Source organism: Leucoraja erinacea, chromosome 32 (assembly GCF_028641065.1).
Source record: "Leucoraja erinacea ecotype New England chromosome 32, Leri_hhj_1, whole genome shotgun sequence".
NCBI lineage: Eukaryota > Metazoa > Chordata > Chondrichthyes > Rajiformes > Rajidae > Leucoraja > Leucoraja erinaceus.
In genome coordinates, this window is record NC_073408.1 from 5,105,713 (window position 1) to 5,124,972 (window position 19,260).

The following is a 19,260-nucleotide window of genomic DNA, read 5'->3' on the forward strand; positions in this document are numbered from 1 at the left end:
CCACAGTTCTGTATACACACCACTCAGTAGATATCATAGCAAAAGCAAACATCAAATAGAAGTTCAATAAATTAAAAAAAAAAAAAATTAATGCATAACAACGAAGTTCCTAGTGTAGCCAAGACAGTTTGTAATTTAGTTGGCGTTTGTAGTGTAGTGTTCAAGAGCTTGATGGTTGCAGGGAAGCTGTTCCTAACCTGGATGTCACAGTTTACAGCCTCCTGTACTCTCTTCCCGAAGATGGGAGTGAAACGAGAGTGTGGCCAGGGTGGTGTGGGCCTCTGACAATGCTGGCTACCTTTTTGAGGTTGGGAGAGAGCATGGGGGTGAAAGAGCGTCAGGGTAGGTGGGAACAGAGTTGTGAGGGGGTCATGTCACAGCAGGATAGGTTTGAGGGATTGTGGCCATCTCCTGCCCCTAACTGTAGAGGAAGGAAGTGCAGATGATTGTTTAAACTGAAATTAGGAACATAAAGCTGGAGTAATTCAGCGGGTCAGACAGCACCTCTGGAGAAAAGGATTAGGTGACATTTCGGGTCGAGGCCCGTGATGTTTCGGGAAAAGGCACATATTTCGGTTCGAGACCGTTCTTCAGACTGATGTCAGCGGAGAGGTAAATATATAGATAAGGAAATGTTAGGTGTGAAAATATGACAAAGGGAATGGAAATCAAAGAAAATATAGAATAGATCACTGTTAGGTGGGAAAAGGCAATAACAAAGAGATAAAATGTGGTCGGAGCCAGTAAGACTGGTCGGAGAACTGGGCACGGGGGAGCAATGGAGAGTGAGAGAGAGAGGGAAAACAAGGGTTACTTGAAGTTAGAGATCAATATTTATACAGCTGGGATGTACCAAGCAAAATATGAGGTGCTGTTCCTCAATTTGCGCTGGGCCTCACGCTGACAATGGAGGAGGCCCAGGACAGAAAGGTCAATGTGGGAATGGGAGGGGGAGTTAAAGTGTTTAGCAATCGGCCGATCAGTTAGTTTTAGGCGGACTGAGTGGAGGTTGACCAGCCTACACTTGGCGATCGATCGCCTTGCGCAGCCTACACTTGAGCCGGGATCGATCTCCATCAGTGAGCGCAGTGCTTGGAGAACAAGGAGGGATGAGATGTATGTTTTGGATTATCTCTCTCTCTGCAGGCCCTAATTTCGTTCTGACCCTGAATGACAATGATCTATCACAGCTATCTCTATTCAATATCCTATCTTTCTATCTATCTTGCTGCCCTGAGAAGCTTCTCTTCAATCCAATTCACTTGCTGAAGAAGAGACTCCAAACTCAATCAACAACCGCTGTAGTGTTGCTCTTTATTTTCTACCTTAATCCAATTTTGAAACCAGATACATTAGGTAAACAGCTGCTCATTTCTTGTGCACAAACAGAATGGAGCCAAGTGTTATTTGGAGCATCATTAAAAAATGTAACAAGTTTTGCAGCTGTAGCATGCATCCGAAAATAAATCACAATCCAATTCTGAATTCATTTTTGAGTCGGGGTTAGTTTTATAAATATGTGTCTGGCTGGCAATGATAGTAGATGTTACTTTTTAGTGTGATTTATTCCTTTCTCTGAGCATCACTGCCTATCCTAGTTGGTCTTGAACCACGCCACCTACTAGGCCATTTCACAGAACATTTAAGAGTCAACCATTCTGGTGTCCTGGAGTCATAAGTGATAGGGGCAGAATTAGGCCATTCGGTCCAACAATCAATCATGGCTGATCTATCTCTTCCTCCTAACCCCATTCTCCTGCCTTCTCCCCATAACCCCTGACACCCGTAATAAAGAAGAATCTATCTATCTCTCACATACTGACACACACACACACACACACAGAGTCACGTACAGACCAAACGGCAAGGCCTGCACATTCCCCCTCCCTAAAAAACATTGTTTAACCAATCTGAGCTCCTGCTTAGTTCATCGATACAGTGCAGATACAGTATTTTAGAGATACAGTGCAGAAACAGGCCCTTCGGCCCAACAAGTCTGCGCCGACCAGCGATCCCCGTACACTAACACTATCCTAAACACTTGGGACAATTTACAATCTTTACTGAAGCCAATTTACCTACAAACCTGCACGTCTGTAAAATGTGGGAGGAAACCCACACGCTCACGGGGAGAACGTATAAACTCCGTACAGACAGCACCCATAGTCAGGATGGAACTCGGGTCTTTTGTGATGAGAGGCCATGACAAAGAGTTTTTCTTTACTTCCAATATTTCATTCCATCCTGGTGGATTTACTATTTCATGCTTTAAGATCACTTACGGTCTGGAGTGCTGATGGCTCGTTCAGTCATTGAGGCATTGGACGATGAACTCTCAGACGCTGTATTCTCCTTCAAGCTCTGTAATGAAACTGTACAGAGAGTGCTGGTTAAACATCGATGCCACACAACAGTTCATTGCCCAGATATGGTACTCGGATCAACGGCGTATACCAATTATTTAGTATATTTTTCCAACTCCGCCCAAACATCACCCTGCATTGCAGAAATCAGGCAACTTACTAAACTAAAATGACCCCTGTTTATTTCAGATATCTTTGTCCACCAGATGCCAGCTTCAGGCAAATAGCTCTGGTTTAGTATTCAATATCGTCAAAGAGGATAGAAACAAAATGCTGGAGTAGCTCTGTAGGTCAGACAGCATCACCAGGAAATCGTACAGAACAAGTTACAATGGACAAGGTAGTCACTTCAATACCATTGGAATTAAACTAATCATCATGTTTTTGCTACCTTACAATAGCTGATATCTTCTCTTTCAAAGTTTTATCCCATCAATGCTTTAAAGGTGGTCTCATTTATCTTATTTGTTTTCTAGATCCAAGCATGTTATAACCCACCAGCTTGCAGCCTGAAGAATGTATGACCCATAAAGTCACAGAATCATACAGTAAAAAAAACAGGCCCTTCAGCCCATCATGCCCATGCTCACCATTAAGTATCTATCTCCAGTTATCAGTGCTAGATATGCCTTGACTATCCCAGTGCTCATCTCAATATTGGTTACATGTGAAAATACTTAGGTGAAAAGCTTTCCTCACATCTCATTTAAAATTTCTCTCCTCTCAAACGCCTTCTAGTTTTACATTCCCCTGTTCTGGGAAAATGAATGACCATCCTATCTATGCCCCACAAATTATCTGAATGGTGTCAAGTTGGAAAAAGGGGAAGTACAACAAGATCTGGGGGGTCCTTGTTCATCGGTCACTGAAAGTAAGCATGCAGGTACAGCAGGCAGTGAAGAAAACGAATGTTTGGCCTTCATAACAAGAGAAGTTGAGTATAGGAGCAAAGAGGTCCTTCTGCAATTGTACACCTGGAGTATTGTGTGCAGTTTTGGTCTCCAAATTTGAGGAAGGACATTCTTGTTATTGAGGGAGTGCAGCGTAGGTTTACAAGGTTAATTCCTGGGATGATGGGACTGTCATATGTTGATAGAATGGAGCAGCTGGGCTTGTATACACTGGAATTTAGAAGGATGAGAGGGTATCTTATTGAAACCTAAGATTTTTAAGGGTTTGGACATGCTAGAGGCAGGAAATATGCCCCCGATGTTGGGGGAGTCCAGAACCAGGGGCCGCAGTTTAAGAATAAGAGGGAAGCCATTTAGAATGGAGATGAGAAAAACGTTTTTTCCTCCTCAGATTTCTCAAAAGCTGTCTGACCCACTGAGTTACTCCAGCCTTTTGTGTTGAACATCTGAGAGAATCTCTTCTGAACTCTCTCTCTATTGCGACCACAACCTTCCAGGTGTGCTAAGCAGCATAGTACACAACACTCGAAGTGTTGTCTGACCATTCCTTTGTTCGAACGCAAAATGACATCCCAACCCTTACACACTGCGGCCCAGCTTATGGAGACAAGCATGCCGAAGGTACTGTCGAGGTTTGATGTGTAAACGCTCCCCAGTCTTTTATGGTTAGCATTGTGCACAAATGTAATGCTTCATTTATGTCCATGCAGAGTAGGTTGGGGAACAATCGGAAACCAGCAGGATTAATAAAAACCTCATCATACATTGACCCACCTGCAGTATCAGGATACTTGTGAGTATATCTGCTCCCCCTCAAGGTGGAACCCGGTAATACAGACCCGGTGGTTTTTCTTTTCTGGCTCATTTCTACTGCCTTCTTTGCAGAGTTTAGAATAGCCAAAGTACTTAAAGGCATGGATCTGTAGATTAGAAATGCCAATAGCGTAAGTATTTTTCTTTCTTGGTGCTTCAATGATCTCAGAAATGTCTATATGACTGAGGAGAAATTAGCCAAAAACTTTAAGTTTCATTCATCATTTCTACATCAGCCTTTTACAAGATTTTCTTATTTTTGTTTTGAGCGTTTAATACAATCAAGAATGATTTGCCCCCGTGAAATTGAAATGCTAACTTTCTCTTACATAGGACAGCACGGAAAGGCTTGCCGGTCCATGTTGTCCATGCCAAAGATGATGCCATGTTAAACTAATCTGATCTGCCTGCATGTGATCCATATCTCTCCATTCGCCACATAACCAGGCACTTCTCAAAAAGCCTCATACAAGCCACATTCACATCTGCTTCCACTACCAGTGACAGTGCATTCCACAAACCTAACACTCTCTGCGTTAAAAAAACGTGCCCTGGACATCTCTATTAATCTACCCCACCTAATCTTAAAGCGTTGCTCTCTAGTCTTTGATATTACCACCCTGGGGAAAAAGGTTGTGACTTACTATATTATATGCCTTGTGATTTCATAAAAGCAAATAGCAATGAAGTGTATGTTCAATAAAACATTTGTAGTTGTGAACTGAAATGCACTTCAAAAATTGCAATATCCAGCATTTGTAGGCGTTTGATTAATGACAGTCAGTAGTTACGGATTCAGTGCAGGTTTAGAAGAACATTCAGCTGGAGCAGGTAACATACCATGGCCCCAATTAATAAAACTCCAGTAAACCTTCGCAATAACTGACCATGGAGGGGGGCTGTTGTCTGCTTTTGCCAATAGTCCGCTACAACTGAGTGAGGGGTGGGTGAAGCTTAACCCAAGGCCAGGATGGGAGAAACAAGGCGTTTGGGGGGGGCTGGGGTGGTGGGGTGGTGTGTGTGGCGGGAAGAAATGGTGTGTTGGGGTTTAAACAAGTGGGAATTCAGTGGTCGGGGAGTTGCTCGGTCCCATACGCGGTGCTGCTCGTTCTCCCCGCTCCCACAACCAGAAGTTCCTGCCACAGGGGAAGGGTGCAACGGGAGACCTGGTACACTATAACCAAACTCAGCTATACAGCGGCCCATTATTGCAAGGGTTTGCTGTATATAGGAATGGATTCAACATTGATTTACAACCAAAACCATTTCAAAAGACATCATTTTTAAGAAATAGCCAATCTTGATTGTATCAAAATCACTATGCAAATATTAATGACAGATTTTCATTAGAAATTCAATGATACTCTAATGACACAGTACTGGAGTGCAAACTGCAAAGATAGTTTTGTTTTTGTACCTGCGCTTTGTGAGCCTGGGCGTAAGCACTGCTATGGATGTAGAAATAGGAATACCAAACGGTGAAAGAGAGGACCTCTGCTTTGGGGGTGTAAGCTGGGCTACTCGGGTACCAGGAGAAAGTGCTTCAGTTCCAATACGTACAGCAGAGCGCAGCGAGGGTGAAGCCCTTGGTGATAACTTTAAAAAAAGACAAAAAATGTAAAATTATGGACTGCAGATGAATTCTCACCAAATATAAAATCACAGATCCTCAAGGGAAAACCTTGGAACATCCGAGCACTTGTCAAACTTATAACTAACTTGTCAAAGTTATCAAATTGTTGGTTTAGTTTAGTTTAATTTAGAGTTGCAGCGCGGAAACGGGCCTTTCAGCGCACCGAGTCCGTGCCGACCAGCGATCCCCGCACACAAACACTCCCCATACGATAATTTTACAATTTCACAGAAGCCAATTGACCTACAAACCTGTACGTCTTTGGATTGTGGGAGGAAACCGGAACGCCCAGAGAAAACCCACACAGGTCATGGGGAGAACGTATAAACTTCGTACAGACAGTACCCGCAGTCAGGATCGAACCTGGGTCTCTGGCGCTGTAAGGCAGCAACTCGGCCCCTGCGCCACCCTCAAAGTATTGACATATTATTGTTACATGTACTAAGACACTGAAAAACTGTTTAATGTGCTATCCAGTCAAATCATACATCAACCATACGCAGTTACAAAGAGAAAAATAAATAGTGCAGAATGTAGTGTTACAGCCACAGCGAATCTGCTTCTGAGACCACCACGCATTGAGCCGTTACCCTCTGGCAGCATCTTATAAATTATTATAAAATTATTTATTAACAAAGGTTGATGGCTTAATATAAAAGTTTTCTCATATAGAAGTGCGCTACAATGTCAAATTAACTTGTTCAGAGATACAGCTCTTTGGCCCACCAGTCCACGCGGACCAGCAAATACTCGGACTATTCTACACTACTAGGGACAATATACAATTTTACCAAGCCAATTAACCTCCCAACATGTACATCTTTGGAATGCAGGAGGAAACCAGAGCTCCCGGAGAAAATCCACGCAGGTCATGGGGAGAATATACAAACTCTGCAATAACAGCATCGGTATTCAGGATTGAACCCAGGTCTCTGGTGCTGTAAGGGAGCAAACCTACCGCTGCACCACCATGCCATCTGCTGTCCATGTGTTCCATGGATGTGTATAAGATGTTTAACAAACTATTCAAAAAGCAATTGGACATATACATGAATAGGAAGGGTTTACAGGGATAAGAGCCAAAGACGGGCAGGTGGGACCAATGTAGATTGGGGATCTTGGACAGCATGGGCAAGTTGGGCCAAAGGGCCTGTTTCCCCACGCTGTACGACTTTGTGCAAGACATTAAATCAATCCGCCGATGTTCAATGGGAGTGCAATCAATAAAATAAAATCAATTAAAAAAATCAATAAATAGGTGAACACATACCGCAGCTGCACCCACTGTCACGGACTCCGTCCCCTCCTCCCCAGCAACCTGCTCTTCATATTTTTTAAGATCATACTCCAACTCAGCTGCCAGCTGCCGATCAGCAGCAAAAAGTTCCTTGATCTCATTCCGATAATCCTGCATCACTTCCTAGGGAAAAATAAATGAATATAATATTACGGTCAAAACTCCAGGGAGCTGGTATTCAGCTGCGGACCCAATGTGTACCCAGGTGAAGAAAGAGACGCTGGCTGACCCGCTGAGTTGCTCCAGCATTTTGTGCCCATGTCCTTTTGCAATGACCCATGAGGAATACTTACAGTTGGCTTTTTTTTTTTAATCCTTAAGATGGCAAAATGTAAACTTCAATTGAACCCATTTGCACCCTGGTTTATAACTACAGGGTACTACCGCTGCTATTCTAGACTAAATCAAGTCCTGAAGAATAGGCTACCTGCTGATCTACAGAGCCAATGGTGCTGATGCATTTAAGAATGAGAGTGAAATAAAACACGTGGTCAACGTCCCAGTTTTATTGATTACTTAATTTGGGGCCGCAAAGCCCAGTAAGAGGGAACTGATGAACTTTGGAAGCTGTGGAAGGAGAGGACTGGGTAAAGAACTCACTCCTGCTCTTCCTGATTTACAAGGAATGTAATCATGACAAATATTTAAACGCTACATCAGTCTGTTGTCAATTCCCTTCAGTTGCTTGGCTAATCAAATATTGGGAAAGAAAAGGCTGCAGCTGGTGCCAAATACCGTAACGTTTGTGGCATGCAACATCATTAAATTATTCAAATTGTTGAGTTAGATCACCACATGCAGGAGGATAATCGAGGGACTCATTCCTTTGTTCTCTCCATTTCAACCGGAAACTACATGCTTTTATAAAAACCCTGTTAGAGGAAGTAAGGACGAGGGAAGTAGGAAGTTTAAAATATAATTTGGATCATAATTACGTTCATTTGTCTTTCCAAGAATTAAACCTCACATGAGTAAGCTGGTGTTAATAAAATCTATCTAATTATTATGGCTGTATATTTTTAACTGGAGGATTGTTGACATGGCGAAGCTTCCATAAATGTCTCAAAGAACAATCACTGACAGACAACTCTTACTTGCAAGTACTGCATGAGATCCTTCAGCGCTGGGATGTGCTTCTGCTCTAGTTGACTCTTCAGAGATGATACAATAGGGATGATGTTTTCTACAAAATTCTTCTTCTGGACCTGTAAATAACAAAACCCATGCTTTAAATTTCCAACGAGTAAACTTCACTTTGTATCACTTGTTATCACCTTCTGCACATTCATTTGTTCCATATGCCTTCTATGTCTCTTGTTTCCCTCTCCCCCAACGCTCAGTCTGAAGAGGGTCTTGACCTGAAACGCCACCTATTCCTTTTCTCCAGAGATGCTGCCCGACCCGCTGAGTTACTCCAGCTTTTTGCATCTATCTTCAGTGCAAACCAGCATCTGTAATTCCCTCCTACACCTACTCATTTTCCAATTGTTTGGCAAAATTGATTATTTTAAATCATGATCCTGTGGTTTCCGCTCCATATTTTCCTTGCAGAGGATCTGTAACATTTCCCCCCACTTTTTAAATAAATTGGTGAATTGGCAGCTTTGAGTTGAGTTCTTGTCTTTAAAATCTTAACCCAGGACTGTCAAATTATTTTTACTTTGGTTTGCAACAGCGCAAAGAGAAACACAAATGAAATGTAGCCTAAAATGTAACTGTGGGAAGTTAGAACTCTATGGCAAGAGCTACGGAATTAAATAAATTGGGGATTTGGATGCAACTTTACAGTGAGCTGGCAAGACTGCACTTGGAATACCCCATATAAGTTTGGTCCCCATATTTCAGGAATGATGTATTTACATTGGAGGCACTGCATAGAAGTATCTCTAAGGTCTAAAGAAGGTTGCCCAGTCATCATAAAACCAAGGGATTGGTGTATGTGGAGAGGTTACACATACATTCATGGGAGTTTGGAAGAGGTTCTGAAAGGGACTGATGGGGAGAATGATAAGAACATCCTTTGAGGGTAAGTAAAAGAACCACAGATATTGATTGCTTCAAGATACAAAGTCATTCAATTTCAGGTTGGAGAGGAGGAAGAATTTCTTCTCTTTGCAACTCACTACCACAGAGAGCTCTGGAGATGCGTCGTTGAATAGATTCAAAGCAGAAATGGACAGAAATTTGAACTACAAAGGAGGCAATGCGTGTTGGAAGAGGGAAGGGATGAATAGTATTGAGGCCAATCAGAGCAGGCTTAAGGAGCCAATTGGCCTACTCATGTCCCTGTTTTCTCTGTCCACGTTGAGTAGTTTATTGGGTCATTTTAGTGGGAAATTGAGAGCCAACAACATGGCAAGGATACACAAAAATGCTGGAGAAACTCAGCGCGTCGGGCAGCATCTATGGAGCGAAGGAAATAGGTGACGTTTCGGCCCGAAACGTCACCCATTTCCTGCGTTCCATAGATGCTGCTGCACCCGCTGAGTTTCTCCAGCATTTTTGTGTACCTTCGATCTTCCAGCATCTGCAGTTCCTTCTTGAACAACATGGCAAGGATGACTGGTTTACTTTCTTGAAGAGCAACAGTGAACAAAGGAGGTTTGTCAGTGCTGATATAGCTTCGTAGTCTTAATTACTGATACTGACTTTATATTCTAGATTTAGTTACTTATCCAAATTGCCATGCTGACCTTTGAAACTGTAACTTAAAGTTAAAAACATTCAGACCAGCCTAGAATCATACAGCATGAATATAGGCCCTTCAGCCCAACATGCCTCATCTAAGCGAGTCACATTTGCCCGCATATCACTCTGAACCTTTCCTAGTTGTGTAGTTGTCCAAGGGTCTTTTAAATGCAGGTTTGGTGCCTGCCTCAACCACCTCCCCTGTAGTCAGTTCAATATACTCGCCAACCTTTGAGCGAATAAGTTGCCCCTCAAGTTTCTATTAACACTTTTATCCTCTAGTTTTTCCCCCATGGGGAAAAAAAGCTCTGTGCAATAACCCCATCTACCCCCCTCACAATTTCTATACACCGCAAAAGGATCACCCCTCAGCTCTTGGGCTCCAAGGAATAAAGTTATAGCCCGCCCAACCTCTCCCTCTAGGTCATGACTCGAGTTCTGGCAACATTCTACGTAAGAAGGTCACCTATTAAAGAGGACCATGCATCGCCATGTTTATGTTTACAGATTAGTTACCTGTGATATGAGCTTTTTCTGTGCTACCTGCATGACTGCATTAGCCATGGCCATTTCATCATCCAGCTGAGCATCATCACTAGATTTTGTTCGAAAAGAAGTGAGTTTGATCTCCTTGCAACTCATCACCACGAATGTATCCGAGAGCAATTCATTTGCCTCCATATCCACTGGAAGCATTCCATCAACGAAACACGCTGGAAACAGATCAATTAAAATGGGTATTATAAAGTGGAGATGCAAGAGACTGCAGATACTGGAGTCTGGAGCAAAGAACAAACTGCTGGAGAACTCAGCGGGTCAGGCAGCATCTGTAGGGGGAAATTGACAGAGAATGTATCGAGCCAACTCTGAAAAGAGTGGAGGGGGGATAGCCAGTGTAAAGAGGTGAGAGGAGTGGGGCAAGCAAGGGCAAGCGATAGGTTGATCCGGGTGAGGAAGGTTTGAAGAAGGGCCTCGACCCGAAATGAAATCATTTTCTTCAGAGATGCTGCCTGATTTGTGCCTCTCTTCGAGGAGGGCTGGATGTTGTCAAGTGGGTCGGTCCTCTCTTTCCCTCACTGTTAGGGAGAGTGTACACCAGTGAAGATTAGGACATGGACATCATTGCTCCGTGAAGAAAGTATGCTCAAAAACATATCCCCAAAATTAGCCTGAGGCATGCAGAGGTAAAAAATCTGATTAAGTCACAATATCTTTTTTGAATGAAAGTGTACAGGCATGGCAATAACTGGTCACCAGGAAATCCAAATGGCTTAAGGTGGGTTGAGGTTATACCATTAAATCCCACAGGTGTGATGTACACGGCACAAGGGCGGCATGGTAACGCAGCGGTAGAGTTGTTGCCTTACAGCTTTTGCAGCACCGGAGACCCGGGTTCGATCCCGACCACGGCTGCTGTCTGTACGCAGTTTGTACGTTCTCCCCGGGGCCTGTATGGATTTTCTCCGAGATCTTCGGTTTCCTCCCACACTCCAAAAGCATATAGGGTTGTAGGTTAATTGGCTTGGTATAAGTAAAGTGTGTGTAGGGTAGTGTTAATGTGCGGTGGTCACTGGACAGTGCGGACTCAGTGGGACGAAGGGCCTGTTACTGCGCTGTATCTCGAAACTAAACTACATCAGAAATGTTAATAGGATCATAAATTCATACCTAGAATATCATGAGCAAGTTTGTTGGTAACATTGAAACGTTGTTCATCTGTGAAGTGTTGCAACAGAAACTTATAAATAGTCATTCGTTTCTCTTTGTTTTTATTCCCCTTCAAGGAAAATAGCGTCTTCTCTCTGTTATGGATACATAGAACAGTCAATAATGGAGCATTCCATTCTCCTGAAATACTGAATATAGACAATAAAATATGGCTTGAACTAGCAAACAACAAACTTGACACATAACAATTGCTCAGAAAATGATTACATTACAACTGAGTACAATATGAATTCTTGCTATTTTTGAATATAGCTGCAAATAAAATAATGACTAGAGTGAATGGCACCATTCATATTTATTTGAAAAAGTTTTAAATTACAAATGTTTATTATATTTTTGGTTTCTTTATGATAAACAAGTTTCAACTTCTTATGGGATGTGCGTGTATGGATGTACTCAAAAGTATCATGGGTCAAACTAGCCGAATATTGCTACTGAGGGTTTCCACTGTCATAGTCCCCAGCACAGGAGTCGGCCCTACAGCCCACCATACTCATGCTGACCCATGTTCCCATTTTCCCGTACACGATCTGTAGCCTTCAAAGCCTTACAAGTGCTTGTCCCAATGCTTCATAAATGTAGTACGAGTACATCTCCTCCACCCTTAGCAGCACGTTTCCGATTCCAAGCATTCTCCAGGTAAAAATGTTCTCAAGGCTGTTGATTTGTAATCCTTATAATAACAATGACCTTACACCATGTCAGGTTATAGATTTTATTGGTTATAAGCAATGCAACTTCTCACTTAAGAGTTCACTTTTAAAAACTAATGGAATGCAGCAGACCTGCTAGTGGGCGAAACTACAAATGCATGACTCATACCCCGAGTCACTAATCTACAAAGGTCCCCTCTGAACATCCTTAAGCCTTACCCCAAACCTATGCTGTGGAAAGTTTCCTGCTATCTATTGATGACCGTATAATTTTGTATACCTCAGCTTCCCCACTCCAAGGAAACAAACCCATCCTATCCTAAAGGGGAAAGATTTAATAGGTACATGAGGGGCAACTTTTCCACTGAGGGTGGTGGGAATATGGAACGAGCTGCCAGGAGGTAGTTGAGGGTGATACACTGAGAATATCTGAAAGGCACTTGGACAGTTACAAGGATAAACGATATCTAGAGGGATATGGACCAAATGTAGATAATAATAATAATAATAATCTTATTTATATAGCACATTTTTAGTCAACTTGCATTGACCCCAAAGTGCTTCACATAATTACATTACATTTACACACAGGCAAAGGTGGGTGAAGTGTCTTGCCCCAAGGACACAACGACAGTATGCACTCCAAGCGGGATTCGAACCGGCTACCTTCAGGTCGCCAGCCGAACACTTAGCCCATTGCGCCATCTGTCGTCCCATAACTGGGACTAGTTTAGATAGGGTATCTTGGTCAACGTGAATGAGTTGGGCTGGAGGGCCTGTTTCCATGTTGTATGACTGACTCTAAAACCTTGGAGAATCAGCAAAAATGTATATCTTGCACCTTTCCATTGTATTTGAAATATTAACTGTTTCTCCCTTTCTGCAGACATCACTCGACTAATTGAGCATTTCGTTTTTATTTCATTTTAAACGTAAATCCGTTTTTATTTCAGCTTTCTATGTCTATTAACTTGCACGTTCACCTTTTGTAATGCAAGTACATTTGGGGGTTAAACATAATGATAATCCACTTAAACAACGACATATTTATAGAGAACACCCTCTCTGTCATACTTTTACACTGGCTTACAATTAGTTGATAAGGTTCCAACAATCTATAATGATTAATATGGTTATCTTTATTGTGAATTCTACCAAGGACTTAATGCTAGTGTATGAAACCTCTTCAGGTTGATGGTCAAAATATGTCACCATGATAGTGCCATCATTTAGAAGTGAAGTTTACGTACCGCTCAGTTTGAGAACATTTATTGTATTTGTCATGTTTTTCATAGGCATTGAAGTGGAAAATGCATTCAGTAAATTGTTGAGAGAACATAACCTGGTTTCTTTTCAGGAGCAGGTGGACTAAACAGAACTCTGCAAAGCTGAAATAAAATAGGTCAGTTTTATCACACATATGAATCATCAAATCACATGAATCAAAACAAAGTGGCAAATTAGCAAACTTCTTGTTATTACTCCAACTTAAAGATGAAACTCAACTTATACACATAAGACGGATTAACATGTTAAGATCAATGATACATAGAAAGAAAATTTATAGCTGAGCTTATGAAATATTGAAGATTCTGTTTACAATGCTTTGTCAAGGAAATTAATGACAACAAATAATATAGAGTAATAATAGCTGAACATCTATAGTGTCCACTCTATCAGAGATCATGACAGGATCACTGCTTGCCCCAAGGTTGCAGCAAGTCCACACCAGTTTGGATGAGAAAAATCAGAGAAGGTACTAATTCATTTCTATTTAACCAACAATTTGCCTGCATTCAGATGAAGAACGTTCAATTTTACATTTTCTTTTACTACTTACCACTAATTTGACCCTAATTGGAGGTATACTTAACATGCTGTGTCATTTTTCTGACACTGTCAGCTTTTCTCTTCAATTTTTAAAATTTCCTCTCATCCGAACCCATCCATAACACACCATAATCAACTATTTAATTTTGAAGCCTTTTCTTCAGCCTGGGCCAACAATGTGTCAAAGTGAAGTTCATCTTCAACGAAACAGCCATCTCTTCCAAAAAAAAACCGCGTCAGTGCCCCTTGAATTTATGACCATTCCTCACACACCAATCCTTGACCAGTATTTCATCAATATGCATCCAATATCTTGGCCAATGATAAAATAATATTACAACTTTGTGGTGTGTTTATTGTGTGCTGATGATGGTGGCACCTCCAAACTCAGGAACAACTTCTTCCACTCTGCTCTAAGGCTTCTGAACTGTCCTTCAGTAAGCCAGTGTACTGTTGCAATCACCTCTACCCCATGAACATTGGACTTTCTCTAAGGAACTGATGTGCTACAGTGCTGAGAACTCATTCTGCATTTTCCCCTTTGCTCCATCTCTTCCTGCTTGGGCCTGAACCGATTTTATCATCTGTTTCAATAGCATGCAAAACAAACCTTTTTCACTGTACATCGGTACATGTGGCCATAATAAACCTAAACCTAAGCACGGTTTCTGCGGCAATACCCATTGCCAACAGTTAAAGGTCAGAGTGTCATGCTTGAAATGTCAAATGCTTCCTTATCTGGCAAACAGAGCCACAACATTGTGCTTTCATTCAAATATCAAACATCTGCTGGTTGTTTGTCCAGCAGACAAACAATGTGTGAGAGAGAGAGAGCCCTTGGAGGGGGCTGCTCCAACATCACCAAACACAATGCAGCAAGTGCAATGTGTTTGACAATGTAGCAGAGCGGATATTGTCAACAGAAAGCAGGTCCCAAAAGCAGGTCTCAGTGAGGGATATAGCACTCCCATGCAAACAAATGGAAATAAGAAAGCCCTGCTTTGTGTAAGGGAGGTGGGGACCTTGCAGACTCCCCGAGAAGGGCCTGGGACAGAGTGGTAATGTAGCCATTAGTACATTTTCCAAACCCCTGAACTTTAGTTTAGATACAGCATGGAAACAGGCCCTTCAGCCCAATGAGTCCACACTGACCAGCAATCACCCTTACACTCATTCTATCCTACATGCTAGAGACCATTTTCAGAGGTCAATTATCCTAGATAGATATATGCCATTTATTGTCACTATACATGTACAGTGAAACTGAAAGCTGCTCGTACTCAGTGCATACATACAATTTTACACAAAAAACAAGAAACAGAAAAACAAAACAGAAGGGAGATGGGGGGGGGGGGGGGGGGGGGAATAGGTGCACAAATTCTACGGCGCTACATACATATATACATATATACAGATGGAAGTCCGTGTTGGGCGGTGTAGTCAGTGCATGTGTGGATTTGAATTTATGGTAGATATAATTCTCGGGAAGCAGCTATTCCTGAGTCTGTTTGTCCTGGATTTGATGCACCTATAGCGCCTTCCAGAGGGCAGCAGGTCGAACAGTCCAAACGCAGGATGGGAGCTGTCTTTGGTGATCTTCTTTGCCCTGCTAAGGCAGCGGGAGGTGTAGATGTCCATCAGGGAGGGGAGAGGGCAACCAATGATCCTCTGCGCTGTCCTGGTTACCCTCTGAAGCCTCTCCCTGTCTGCCATGGTGCAGCTGCCATACCATGCTGTAATGCAGTATGTCAGCAGGCTCTCGATGGACGAGCGGTAGAAGGTCAGCAGCAGGTTAGAGTCCAGGTTGTGCTTCCTGAGGACCCTCAGGAAGTGCAGCCGCTGCTGAGCCTTCTTGATGACCGCTGTCGTGTTGTCCGTCCAGGAGATGTCAGCCGCGATATGGACGCCGAGAAACCGGAAGGTGTTGGCCCTCTCCACACACTCGCCGTGGAGATCCTACACATCTTTGGAATGTGGGAGGAAACCAGAGCACCTGCAGAAAACCCACAAGGTCGTAAGGAGAACGTGCAGACTCCGTACAGACAGCACCCGTAGTGAGGATCGTGTTCAAACTCAGCCATAAACAGTTAAGTCGCCACAAACCCTTTTGGGATTTTACCCATTGTGTGTCCATTATCAAGGAATAGAAAACTTTAGTTGACATTTGTTTACTTAAAGCCATTTACCTCCGTATACTTTCATCTGAATCCACCAAAACGCTTACAAATCTGAAGAAGAGGGAACCTTTCCATTTTATATATTCATCCTGTAAAGAAAAAAGAAAAATCAATCCCATGAAAATGATGAAAGCTCGTGGATCTGAAACGACAATTGCCTCCAAAATATGTTGTTTGACCTAAATATTCCCTGTATTGTATTCCTTGAAACTGACTATATGCTAGTACGATAAATGAGTGAAAGTTTAGTTTATTTCCCATGGGACAAATTTTTCTAAGGTTCTGCTCAATGAGCAGAATTTTAGTGAACAAGGTGCTTAGCTCCCATTAGCTGTAGATCTTGAGAGGGTTGTAGCTGGCTGCAGCATCCATCAGCCTGGAGACTGTCACACCAGTTGGCCTTAATCCCACAAATAAAGAAACAAAGATGGAAAATAGTAGATCAACAACACTGTGGCCCACCAGCAGAGTTGCTGCCTTACAGCACCAGACCCAGGTTCAATCCTGACTACGGGTGTTGTCTGTATGAAGTTTAACTACTTAAGAGAGATATTACTGAGCGTAAGTCTTGAACCAACTCAAGATTATGTATCTGGAACAAAGATGCTAAAATACAATACATAGCCATTTATTTGATCTCAAACATTAAGGAAGCTTGCCCCTCGTTTACCTGGAGTAGGTTTGTCAGCATAACCATGGTCTGTTTACGGATAAAGGGGTCACTGTCTTTTAAACACACAGCAACATTAGGAATGTACCGAACCACCATGGTAGTGTATCGCATGCAGAGGTCGCATATGATGATGATGACATTATTGCGAACTGCAACATCTTTGCACACCTCCAACTCGCGTGCAAGAGCAGCAATGCATTTCTTAGCTAGATCTTCATGCTGCAGGCACAACTTTCCTGGAGATTAGAAAATGAAATAAAGTGGGGCATCAGCACAAAATGATGTATTTCTCAGACTTAAATTTAATGTGAGCAAGGTGTTAATGTGCGGGAGTAACTCAGCAGGTCAGGCAGCATCTCTGTATAACATGGTTATGGACACTTCTTCAGTGTACATAAAATATTTGGAACTTGATTAACATTCTTTAACCTCCCGTCCATCGAGGGGAACTATCACAGTCGCTGCCTCAAAAAGGTTGGCAGTATCATCAAGGACCCACACCATCCGGGCCATACACTCATCTCCCCACTACCTTCAGGTTCAGGGATAGTTTCTTCCCCACAGCCATCAGGCTATTAAACTCAGCTCGGGCAAAATTCTGAACATTAATATCCACTAATCTGTTTATTTGCACTTTATCAGTTTAATTATTCATGTGTGTATATATTTATACAATGGTATATGGACACACTGATCTGTTCAGTATTCGTGCCTACTATGTTCTGGTGTGCTAAAGCAAAGCAAGAATGTCATTGTCCTATCAGGGACACATGACACTAAACTCTCTTGAACTCTTAACTCTTGCTTGGATTTCCAGCATTTAATGCAAGATATGAAGAAGAGCCTCGACCCGAAACGTCACCCATTCCTTCTCTCCAGAGATGCTGCCTATCCCGCTAAGTTACTCCAGCTTTTTGTGTCTATCTTCGGTGTAAACCAGCATCTGCAGTTCCTTCTTACACATTTAATGCAAGAAAACTGGTAATGTGAAGAACCACGGTGTGGTATGATTTTGTTTGACCTGTCACTATCTGGCCTTGTCTGGATTGTTAATAAGATTATATTTTGCCTTTCACATCTCAGATCAGAGAAGGATAATAAACTAAATATTGCCACTCCTGGTGACTATCCAGTTCTCTTGTGAGAAATGCCCATGCAGGGTACAAGTACACAAACTGGTGGAGACACATGAGCAGAACTCTGCAGCAATGGACTTACCGAGAGTAAAAAAGGCATGTGCTCGGACAACCGAAGATACGGCAGCAGATCCTGAAAACTCGGTAAGGGGCTGTGAAGCCGGAAGATCACTGCTATCTGAAACAATAACCGACAAGTGAAATGCTTGAGCTCAAAGAACAAATATTTAAATTACCTAACACATCAAATAGAAAGACTCTTTCAGATAATAATTTTTCTTACATTAATGTAAAGTTATTTTCAACTCCAGGAACGAAAAGGGTTCGACTGTAATTACATTTTTTTAATTAAAAGACCAGAAAACTAGCATTGTTAAAATATGTTGTTTACTTCCTGTCTATTAAATAACTCTTACTTATTTGCAAATTAAAATGAAAGCAAAGAGAACCAATTGACTTATCCAACAACTAATATTCTCAAGTTAAACAGAGGTTTAGTTTTATGTTTTTAACACGAATCAATTACTTTTAAAACCATATATTTCACTAAAACATTCATGGATGTGGGTGTCGGGGGTTATGGGGAGAAGGGAGGAGAATGGGGTTGAGTGAGAAAGATACGATTGAACGTAGATTTGATCGGCCGAATGGCCTAATTCTGCTCCTAGGACTTACGAACATTCCCTGGACATGATGGCCTGCAACCCTCTTGCTTTTTAAAAGAAAAGACCAGAACACTGGGATGCATTTTACCTCAGCTGGGTAATTAACTCACTTTTAAAGCTGCTGTCTATTGCAACCACATTCCTCCTGCAATATTTTGAACAGAACCATAGACAAAACTCTAAAAGGGGGTTTAATCAATGTTGTATACAGCTGCAACATGATGTCCTAACTCTTGTACTCAATGGCTTGGCCTATGAAGGCAAATATACCAAAAAATTGTTCCCAATCCATCTACATTATTACTTTCAGGCAGCTTTGGATTTGCACCCCAAGGTCTTTCTACACATCAATGCTCCCAAGGGTCCTGCCAGTTACACTCTATATCCAGCCAAAATTTGATTTCACAAAGCAAAATACAGTACACATATTTAGTCGGGCAATGCACTTATCCATACATAGTTGTCATCCCAACACAGTCTCCATTAAGAAGGTCTTTGAAGAAAGATTATTGACGAGATATTAATGGTTTCTCTCATCACAGAAGCAACCCAATGAGCATTTCTGAAATTTATTTTCATATTTTATCCCCAGCAACAGCAGTTGTTTTTGCTTTGATGATACACCCTTCCTCTTGTTAAAAATATAGACATAAAATGCTGGAGCAACTCAGCGGGTCAGGCAGCATCTCTGGA

General features: G+C 42.1%; 1 protein-coding gene across 1 annotated transcript in view; it reads right to left on the bottom strand.

The window, feature by feature from the left end:
• Positions 1 to 19,260, bottom strand: part of ncapd3 (non-SMC condensin II complex, subunit D3) — a 50,354-nt gene that overhangs the window by 5,177 nt on the left and 25,917 nt on the right. Inside the window, exons 22-32 of the mRNA XM_055660620.1 lie at positions 17,985 to 18,080; positions 16,764 to 17,002; positions 16,103 to 16,182; positions 13,337 to 13,474; positions 11,374 to 11,507; positions 10,222 to 10,418; positions 8,112 to 8,222; positions 6,991 to 7,140; positions 5,505 to 5,683; positions 4,049 to 4,194; positions 2,283 to 2,372 (exon numbers count right to left, since the gene is read on the bottom strand). Of these exons, the coding sequence (XP_055516595.1) occupies positions 2,283 to 2,372; positions 4,049 to 4,194; positions 5,505 to 5,683; positions 6,991 to 7,140; positions 8,112 to 8,222; positions 10,222 to 10,418; positions 11,374 to 11,507; positions 13,337 to 13,474; positions 16,103 to 16,182; positions 16,764 to 17,002; positions 17,985 to 18,080 (1,560 nt within the window). The remainder of the gene's footprint in view (positions 1 to 2,282; positions 2,373 to 4,048; positions 4,195 to 5,504; positions 5,684 to 6,990; positions 7,141 to 8,111; positions 8,223 to 10,221; positions 10,419 to 11,373; positions 11,508 to 13,336; positions 13,475 to 16,102; positions 16,183 to 16,763; positions 17,003 to 17,984; positions 18,081 to 19,260) is intronic.